The 10,987-nt window shown below is 41.6% G+C and overlaps 1 protein-coding gene across 1 annotated transcript; it reads left to right on the top strand.

The window, feature by feature from the left end:
• The first annotated feature begins 1,559 nt into the window (after positions 1–1,559).
• LOC147633990 (uncharacterized) lies at positions 1,560–1,958 on the top strand. Its single transcript, XM_086805614.1, has one exon. The coding sequence runs from the start codon at positions 1,560–1,562 to the stop codon at positions 1,956–1,958; it is 399 nt and encodes a 132-aa protein (XP_086661740.1).
• The last annotated feature ends 9,029 nt before the right edge of the window (positions 1,959–10,987 follow it).

Genomic DNA, 10,987 nt, shown 5'->3' with positions numbered 1-10,987 from the left:
GGTAGGAGGATATCATTGTGTAATTGGCACAATGACTTGGAAGAATCGAAAGAAAGCTGGCACTCAATCCTTTGAAATGGATTCTTTCAACAATGTTTATGTGGATCTTGAGCAACTCCAAAAGGCGATGGTCAAATTCTATGGACAAAGGGAAAATGGTATGTTGATCTCCATACTGCATTGGATATTTATTGGCATGGTAATCATCTATTTATTGACATATTTTGTAGATGTTATGTGTGAATTTTGGTTTTGATATGATTTCATGTTTGCAGCACATTCTTTTCGCACATGGTCTCCATGGTTCTTGAAAAAATGGGGGCCTTTATCTATTTGGAACACACAAGGTATGGAGAAGTCACATTATCTTGCCAGGGCTGCGTACTTTAGGAATACAGGCAAGGAGGTGGATTCACTCATGGCAATGCATTGCACGAGATGTTTGATTGGTTCTACAGAATTGTAATAGGAAGGACTTTGAACATTAGAAAGGCAAGGGAATCGGATCTTGTTCGAGCAGATCAGGAGGTGTCAAAGAACAAAAGATAATGTGCTTGGAAGGCATCTACAGGGACTGTTGGAGTTTCACGATGGTTGGTCTAGGCAAGGCTCAAAATGGATCCCTTGATGTTCTTGAGGATGAATTGTATTTGGTGCTCTCATGAATTAAATGGATTTTCTTACATGCTCTTGCATTGAATTAAGTGTTTGTACATGGCTATGTGATGCAATGGTTCATGTTCTAAATAGTTCAAACAGAAGGTGTGAAAAAAAATTGTGTATGCACGGGCGGGGTGGCAAGGATAGTCATGGGAAGGGCTGGGGGCGGGAAGAGGGGGTGGGAAGGGGCCAAAACGTCCATCCCAATTAGGTTATGTACATGGGGTCCTAAAAAGAGGGGTTAAAGGGGTTAAAGGATCTTATAAAGGTACTTGTGCTCCATACTTCTTATGATGGCTAGAATTAGATTCACTGGTAGACCATTAGCTCCCCAGTCTCCTTCCTCTCCCCAGCATCATCACTCTACTTCTACATCCTCATACTCGACAGCCAACTCTTCCAGCTCTGCATCCTCCTCAACTATGGACTCCACGGACCAACATACCACCACCCCACCACATTCTCCTCGTCCACTCCCTCCCCCATTGCCTAATCCTAAATCCCACACAGTCCATCCCGATCCTCCTCCTCAATCCCCTCCCCCACTGCCTAATCCTGAGTCCCATACAAAGCTTCTCCCTGACCCACAGCCTCTCTGCCTCAGCCCCAAATTGAGGAGCAGACTATTTTTGGAGGCCTGGGAGACATTGTCAACCTTGGTTTCACCGTGCAGGTGAAGCAGACAGCAAAGGAAGTCAGTTATTACAGCGGTTGTTCCTATTGTCCACCAGCAAACGGTGGAAGTAGTCACTTTTTAGGCTACTGCTGAGGTAGCAGCATCCCTTGCTACCAAAGCTTCAGAACCAGCTGTACCTGCTGAAGCAGGTGAGGACAAAGACCACTCCTAATACCCGTAGAGGGAGCAATTTGAGAAGGACAAAGCACAAATAGTTCAGGACATGCCAGAGGAGCAGGGAAGAGAAGAGCGCAAAAAGAAGTTCAAGCATGACAAGAGGCCATGGACCGACACACCAAAGCCACCCCTTCCTCCAAAGGTCAAGAGACGGAGGAAACCTGGTGTGAAGGCCCTTCAAGAGATCCGAAAGTTTCAGATGACTGTGGAGAATGTCATCCCCCATGCTGCATTCCAACGTGTAGTCCGAGAGATCTCCCAGAAGCGGGATGTACGGTGGAGTGCAGCTGCACTAGGGGCAATCCAAGAGGCTGCAGAGCAGATGGTCACAAGTCTTTCTGAAGATGCAAGCTTGTGTGCTATCCATGCAAAACGAGTGACGCTAATGGATAGGGACATCCATCTAGCAACTCGCATCCGCTCCGACCCTGCCCTTAAGCATTAGGATTAGGATCACTTTCTTCCTATGTTGCCTTGGAGGCGTTGTAATCATCACTTTCTTCCTATGTTGCCTTGGAGGCGTTGTAATCATCACTTTCTTCCTATGTTACCTTGGAGGCATTGTAATCGTGACTTTCTTCCAATGTTGTCTTTAAGGCATTTGTTATCACGTTTCTTTTCATGTAATAAATATGCAATTTCCAATCTCAGTTCTTTGCATTCACTGGTGTTGATTCTTGATTTTTAGTCAAAGTCTCCAATATCATAATTTTTATGCATAAGTTTTTGTGACAGAATAAAAATATGCTCCCCAAGGCATGAAAGAGCCAAAAATTGGCAAACCCGCCACCACAGCGCGACCAGACCCATTCCATCAGCATTGGACACCTTCAGGTCGCGCCGTGGCGAGTTTTTTTTTTGGGTAGAGGAACCTATTATTAGCACTTTCATGTTCTATTGTTTTATCATAAACAATTTGTAAAGCAAAATTTCAAGATAGGTGACCAGTGTAAGATTGGAAAAAATGAATATGCAAGGGCATTTTACTAATGCAGCAACAAGAAGATAAGCATCACCAAGTGCATTTTACAACCAACTGCATGTAGAGATAAGTAATATTCATGGGTAGTGCATTTTACAACCAACTGCATGTAGAGATAAGTAATATTCATGGGTAGAGATAAGTAATATTCATGGGTAGTGCATTTTACAACCAACTGCATGTAGAGATAAGTAATATTCATGGGTAGAGATACAAAAATTAGATAGGATTTATAGCACAAAAGTATATCCATTGAAACAAAGTATCCAATACAAAAGAGTATCCATTACACAAGAATATACATTACAAGAGTGTATCCGTTATAAGAAAGTATCCACTACAAAAGAGTATCCATTACACAAGAGATACATTGGACTAGATTTTGTCTTGCTTGTGTTTCATGACACTGGCTACTATGTCCTTAGATTTCCCTAATAGTCTCCTATCCCAAAAATTACTAGTAAGTGCTTTGAAACTTCCATCTTTGCTGAGCACTTTTGCAGTATAGCCGTTAATGCCATCCCATGTATATTGGCAGCAAATGCATTGAGGGCAGCTACACGGTGCACCAAAATGACCTTGTTTGCATTTCGATTAATATTGGAATGCGCTATAACCCGTGAAAGGGCCTTGCACTTCAACAGTTCTGATTGCCCTCTAGGAGAAAACTTGCTATGAAATACAACTATCAGGCCAGGTGCTTAACCAAGATGGTGTGCCAGTGCTACGTCACGGCCAAACACAGTTCGTGTTTGGCCTCTCCGAGCAGAAAACTCATCCACTTCCACCACTTCCTGCGGCAATGTAACAACATACAATTAGCAAACCAATACAAATGGTGAAAGCTAGAAGTTTCTACAAGAATAATTCAAATTTACTCACCGTATCAGCTTGGTCACGATCCACAGCCTCCTCTTGGGTGATGTTGATGGAACCTTGGAATCTGTCATGGGGTTTAGCTGATGGAGGAGGGGGTGTGGGGATTGCATCCGGCAATGCATCATACATAGTTGTGTCTGCGGATTTCATGGTTGCCAGCATGGCGAGGTATTCCTCAAGGGATTGCTCTAAATAACCCAACATACCAGGCTCTTCCACGCTAGTGTCCACATCAAACCCACAGAACACTCCAAGTGCCTCATCCTCCCATAAGTTAAAAAGAGTTTCAATGTCGTGGAGGAAGAGGTATTTTTGCCCTTCAACAATGAGGGGAGAAAGGGTCCATATGTCCATTGAAGGGATCTCAAGGGGGGTTCCTAATGTGGAAGCCTCATTAGTGACATGATCCAGCCCCTCCGAAACATGCTGGAGTAGCTGTAGCGCTTGGGATGCATCCTCCTCCTCTCTTTGCATATCAATAGGCAACTCCTCATAGAAGTCAGAGTCCTCTGCAGGAACATGTAGTGTAGTAGAGACAGTGGAAGGAGATTTTGAGCAAGAACTTTCCTCATCCAAGTGTCCCTCCTGGAGCAGGAAAATGAATGTCATCTCCCAGGAAAGGAACTTTGTGCCTGTGTTTCCAACAATGCCTAGATCAATGAGGACATCTCGGTCCACATTCCTAAACCCATCTTCAAGAAGTTATCTTCAAGAAGTTGCACACAGAAACGTTGCAACCGCTTCTCAAACCTAGAGTCATAATCATGAATGAACATAAGGTAATCAATAGGAACCCATCTCTTTGTAGACTCATCAAGCTGGTATGCAAAATCCTTAAAGTGAGTCTGCATGTACAAGATGAGTTCCTCAAAGTCCTCCCTAGCTCCCATGTATGTGCTGAGAACATCTAAGGTCTTGTCAAAGACCGCGAAGAGCTCATCCTCCCTATGGCTGAGTGGGGTCCGAGAGAGAGGAACTCATGGAAGACCGTGAAGAGCTCATCCTCCCTATGGCTGAGTGGGGTCCGAGAGAGAGGAACTCATGGAAGGTAGCCCTTGCAGAGTCCATAGTAGTGAAGAGGGTATGGAATGTGTGAAGATAGTGAGAAGTTGGATGAAGATAACTGCATGCTGTGGAAGGTTTAAAGGTAAAGTGAGATTCAATAGTATGAAGGCTCGTTATATATAGATACCCTATTTTTAAATAAATAAATAAACTATTATAAAAAATTACTTCTCTTAACCAATGCAAAAGCAAATGAACATTGCATGAAGTCTTTAAACTAAAGAACAAAGTGGAGCAAAGACAAATTGAATTGACTTTCAAGAGAGTAAATCCATTGTTAAATTGAATATTGATACATTATTTCCCCTCTAAATGGCTCATGATCTGCAATTTTGCAAGAGCGATGAATTTCTCACTATGCAAGCACTTCTCTTGGCGCTTAGGCACCCTTCTACCATCCACTTCTCTTGGCGCTTAGGCACCCTTCTACCTTCTACCATCCAGCAAAAAGATAAAAGACTCCAGAAGGCCTTCCATGACCAGAAGGTGTTCCCGCACGTTCCTTAGTGTCCATTGTGATATGACATTCACATACTTCAAATCTGCATGATCAAGTTCAATAGATAAAGTCACATTGGTGTCTTCCTCATTGGAATCAAGGGGTAACCAAGAGTCACCTGTCTTTTTCCAATGCCTATATTGGAATGCCAAATAGAATCCTTGCCGTGCGATGTGGTATCTAGCCACAACACTGTCTTTGCATGCATAACACCGAAACAAATCACCATTCTGTTGACCTGTCCTTAAACCCCTACTCTTACCAAGCAGATCCTCAAGCACATTTGCATCAACATTCTTACAAGTCCACATAGTAGCACTTCTATGCATTCGGACAGTTTTAAAACATTGAGCGAAAATGTGTAAAGGCATATACCAAGATAATCTGCACCATTTGGATCCAAATGTGAACTTCATCGCAATGGCCATATCTTTTCTGATCTTTTCCTTGAAAGATGTCAATGTCTTGGTATCCTCCATGCCACAATCAATCTCGTCCAGTTGTGGTGCTACAATGCATTCAAGATGGCCAAATGATGCTTTTCTTTTGGGAGTAATGTAACGTGCATTGTACCAATACATATTTCTCTGTCGCAAAGATGAGGAGGACTCTCCATCATGCAAGAGCTTGCCTATATCTTCATGAACCGCATCAAACTTTCCAAATGACTCAAGTGGCTCCCATTCTTCGAAGTCTGAAGGGAATATATCTGTCATGGGAAAACAAGCCATCCAAAGTGCATATGGAAGAGACAAAAGATCAAACTAATAAAAAACAAACTTACAATGCAAAGGTATCTGTCTTTGATTTGTTGATGGGGGCAACATCATGTCCTTTGCCATGTACACATGTTGCACCTTTGCAAGCCATCCCTTCTTCCCTAACTTGAATTTCAAGATGCGTCCCTTCCACTCATGTAAGAGGTCACCTCTCTTGTTCTTTGGAAGCTTATGTGGACCTTTGGCAGATCCTTTCATGATTATCCAGTCGTTCAAGCTGTATGTGCAAGGGAGCCAGTCCATTGAATGCATCTTTGGTGTTGTGGAGCACAAATGAGGCCACCATGTTGGATGGCCTAGTGGATTTTCCCCTCACCCCATGATTGCAGGGAAATTGTACATTAGAAGAAAGAGCAGCAGCAGTAGCAGAGGGGTGATCCTGTGGAGAAACAAGACCAGCAAAGAGATGGTTGAGGAGTAGCAACAAGAGAGGAGTGATGATGAGGAGCAGAGGCAGCAATAGCAGCAAGAGAGGGGCATGCAAGAGGGGCGTGGATGAGGGGAGGAGTAGAAGCAGCTGCAATGGGAAGAGTAGGAAGAGGGACGCCCAGGAGAGGGGCAGAGTTGCAGGAATGGGAGGTAGTGCTACAGCAGAGGAGGGAGAGGAGATGTGGAAAGGGATCCACAAGTTCAAAATGTGGAGGGAGGGAAAGGCTGGCACCTGCAACCTCTTGAATGCTAAGTGGGTATTAATAGGGGAAGGTACACATGGGAGGAGGGTTAAACATGGGTTAGAGGGGAGTGGGTTGGGTTCTAGTGGCCCATTGTGTAAGAGACACAACCAATGGGGAGAAAGAGAGGGTCCCATGTGTAAGAGGTCTAGCCAATAGAGGTTGCCTGCACCTTCCACCTCAACATGGCATTGCCCCACTAAAAGAGCACTCTCATTGGTACACCTCAAATCCTCCCTATTCCCATGAAATTAGGAACACTAATTGGAGGCCCTTTTGAGACCTCACTTCTCCCCTAATGTGAGAGAGAAGGGAGCTCCTGAGCTAAGAGGCTTGCAAGAACAAGATCAAAAGAGGAAAGAATGGCTAGTCTAGGAGATCAAAGCTTAACCCTACACATGCAAATGTCTAATTTAGACCTTGAAGCCAACGTTAGGAAACCATTGAGATCTATATCCCACATTGAGGTTTCTCACTCCTTAAGGTTGTCTCACACATTGAACCTTTCTAAGCCACCTAAATATACTCTAGTGGAAATTTCCAAGATTATGAATAAGTTTGATGGAAGCGGAGATCCTTTTCAATATCTCCAAAGGTTTGACAAAAGTTGTTACGCTTTTGAGAATACTAACTATCCCACTAAGGTGCACGCCTTAAATTTGTGGTTGGAAAGTAGAGCGAGACAGTGGTTTCAGACTCTTTGAGGCCAGAGATAAAGGTCAAATTTAGAAACCTAAAAGAGGCCTTTTTCACAGGTTCTCGAGGCAAGGCCATTGAAGGTGTGCATCACGTAAAATTTACGCAATTGAGCGAAAAACTGATGAAACCATACAAGATTTTATCCTTCTGTTAAAAACTCTATATTCATGGTGTGAATCATGGGAAAAAATGAATGACGCTCAATTGAAACAATGTTTTATGATGGGGTTAAAGAAAAATGGCTTACACAATTTTATCCTTGCATTAAATCCTGAGACCTTTGACCAATGTTGCAAAGAGGCTATTCGATTGGATGACAACATGCTGGATGATGACCTAGAAGTGGGGAGTCCCTCAACCAAAAAAAGGGTTGTAAACAAATTGATTTTGGATGTCACCACCCAAAAACTTTACACCATTTTAATGGTGAGAGAAATCCGAGATCAATAAAACCTAAAACCTCTTTTACATGATGGGGGGCTAAACCCAATGCTTTATTGAAATCATTGTTGTAAAAAATTTCATTAAAGCACACTTTATCCTAAGGTTTATGTAATCGAACCAAATCAACCAATTTCATTAAAGCACACTTTATCCTAAGGTTTATGTAATCGAACCAAGTCAACCACAAACTCAAGTTGTACAACAACCTTGGGATAGCATTGTTAAGGATGTGATAAACCATCACTCTGGGGTGCTTTTATTATCATGGACCACACAAGATTGTGCATTACTCGAGCTTGTCTGTCAGTTCTTGCTCCATGTGAGCAACCTGTTTAAATGCTTTGTTGACAGTTCTTTTGGGCTTTTGATATTTATCTTGTGTCATTATGCAATGCAAACCCAAATCTATGTGGGAGGTCTTACCTCTTGCCTTATTCTGGACAAGGGCAGTGTTTGATTTCATTTTTACACTGATGTGTCCAATACATAATGCATATAGCATTCATTCTTATGCACATTCCCAAATGCAACTCTGGCTGTGGATAATCTTGAATTTGAGTGTGATTTGCAGGCATTAACTAAGGGTTAAATGCAAAATGATGATTACCACAAATCAGCATAATTTTACCAGAAATTACATTAAATCAAGGGTAACCAATTTGTACAGAATGGTTGGAGTATCAAACCAACTCCGAATTGCAATCTGAAGTTATATAAGGATCTGTATCAAATACCTAAGGGTTAATTTGAACCCTCAATTGCACCAAGATTACAATGATTAGCACTGATTAATCACTCATTAATAGCAAATTAATCCTCTATTTTGTGTGCAAAAAACAGAGTATGCGGGAAGCCTAGATATGAGGCCTTAGAGTTCAAATGAGCTCAAATCCTTTCAAGGACATCAATAGCAATTAGTCTAGTAGAGGATTAAGCCAAGAAACACAAGATTTGACCAAACATTGAATGCTTAATCTTTGTTTTACCAAAGTCACCTGCAGATTTGATGAAGAGCTTGGATTTCTCTGTAGACTTGATCAAATCAATTTCTGACTTCACCAACTTGTAGAGCATGCTTGATGAAAACCCCTGGAGCTATGAGGAATTAGACCAATTTGATTTCATGAAGTAGAAATCACTAATTTTCTCCAAAAAAACGTGCCTGCAATTCGTGCTGGCACCGGCGTTCTGCGTTGAGATTTGTCAATTCCTTTGGGCTGTGTGTAGGCCCTTGAGTCTAGAATGGGTACCTAAAAAGGCTTGGGCAATGGTTGAGCCTACAAGGAGAGGGAGCTCCTCCACTGGCTGGGGGTGCAAAGGTTAGTTGAAAAAGAGGTGAAAATATTAATTTTCTACTAATTCTAATTAGCAAAGTAATTAGCAAGATAATGGACTCACAAATTGATGGATTCTAGGCTTGGCTATGATACCATGTTAAAATTACAACAATGTGATGAGCTATGGTGGATTAAATGCTAGAATCAATATCATTAACAAAGTGATTAGATGATAATTAAGATGTAATTAGTGAGTAATTAACTAATAGCTTAATGTAGGCATGGATAATCAAAAACCAGCAAATTCTTATTAGGCCAATACCTCAATTTTACATCCAAGCATCTAATCCCAATGATTTCTCCTTGATTCACTCCACCCTTTTGCTTGATTCTCTCCACCTCTTTTGCTTGATTCACTCCACCTCTTTTGCTTGATTCTCTCCACCTCTCCTAGAATATCTCCACACCTCCTAATCACCTTTTCACAGGTTCTCTCACATTTACAGATTCTCTTTTACAGCCTCTTGCCAAGGGCTTGTTCCCCCACACACCCTATTCACTTGTATATTTCAACAATATCTAAGTTTAATAAAATATTCACCTAACCTTTTACACTTCAAACTTTGATATATAAGAAATTCACCAGCATTACCTATAATATGGTTCTAACAACTATAAAAAATAGCCCAAATTTCTACACTTATATGTTAGAAAGGGATTTTTGATTTTTACCCTACTAGATTTCCAAGTGGGCAAAAACATTCAACCAAAATAAACAGTGATTAGCCTCAATGCTATTCACAGTATTGTTTCAAGAAGAATTTGGGCATCTTTAGGCCAACCCTTGCTCACTCATAGACAAATGAATGTGCTAGATTCTGATGGCCAAGACCTCAAAGTCTAAGGTCATTTCTCACACACAACTCTTACTCGGAGATGATAACATCGGAATGTGAATTTCAAGTTGCCCTTGAGGAGCTAGAAGAGATTATCTTGGTGGTGAACACCTGGTACTCTATTGATAAAGCAAAGAAAACCTTCTTTTTTGGAGACCCTTGAAACCTCCTTCACATTGCCCTTATGAGTCTAGATGAGCCCTTACCTGAAAGTGAAAATGTAGAGTCTAAACTCATCTTACTAGATTCAAAATAGTTGGAAGCTCAACACGTTGATGCTTCAAAACCTAAGACTCCAGAACCTGAAGCATTCCAATGGATTTCTAGAATAGAAATTGGCTTTGAAACGAGCTTGGGGCTCCAAACCATCCAATCTCAAATCTATTCTTACAGGCAATATAATCTCATGACGTATGAGCTATGGTGTTGTATAGACGAGCCAAGCTTGCAGGCTCGTGAATGGATTCCATGGACTAACACTCAAACCAAACATGTGCCATGAAGATTTCTAACAAAGAAGTGGTGGTGCCATTCTATGACAAGGATGAACACTCTTTATGACAGGCTTGTCCAAAAGTGACAACTGGCTTCTACATAAGGAGCCACTCCTGTTGTTGAAGACCCACCCTCTCCATCAAAGATCCTTTGTGATGAACTCTCTAAATCAGCCATATCCCCCCAAAATAAGTACCAATCCCAAATCTTCATATTCAAAGCCCTTAAACTACATATCTCCATGAAGGTGACCATTCTATTTCTTCAAAACTTGGAGTAAAGGCCACATCATTTCAAGAAATAACTTCCCATAATACAACCACTGTGTCTCAACAAGAACCTCTTCTACAAGTGTCACCAAAGAAACAGTAAGATCTCAACCCCAAAACCTCGTCTATAAAACAGCCACTTCTAAAAATAATTCACCAATGGTCACGAATGCAATGGAAAAAAAAAAGGACGAGGGGTTTTTGGCAGAGGGAGTTGGGGAGGCTAAACTATGGTGTATGGAGTCAAAAAATATAGGTCTTTTCATGATCAACAAATAATCCCTTTCTCAACAATGTCCACACACTTACTTTCATAATGATGTGGCTTTCTCTATCTTTGCTCCTTTTTGTTTAAGTTGTGTTGATGTCAGGGCCTTTGTTCTCCAAAACCTTATCTCTACACTATAACTCACACTATTTCGAGAGCTGCACCACGTGGCCAAAAACTTGATCTCCGTTCTCTATCCACGTGGTAAAACTGGAAGGGTGGTGGAGATTGTGCACGGGTGGGGACAATGC

This window comes from Cibotium barometz, chromosome 11 (assembly GCF_041138505.1).
Source record: "Cibotium barometz isolate CiBa-2024 chromosome 11, ASM4113850v1, whole genome shotgun sequence".
In the NCBI taxonomy this organism is placed as follows: Eukaryota; Viridiplantae; Streptophyta; class Polypodiopsida; order Cyatheales; family Cibotiaceae; genus Cibotium; species Cibotium barometz.
This window is presented reverse-complemented; position numbering and strand designations above follow the sequence as displayed.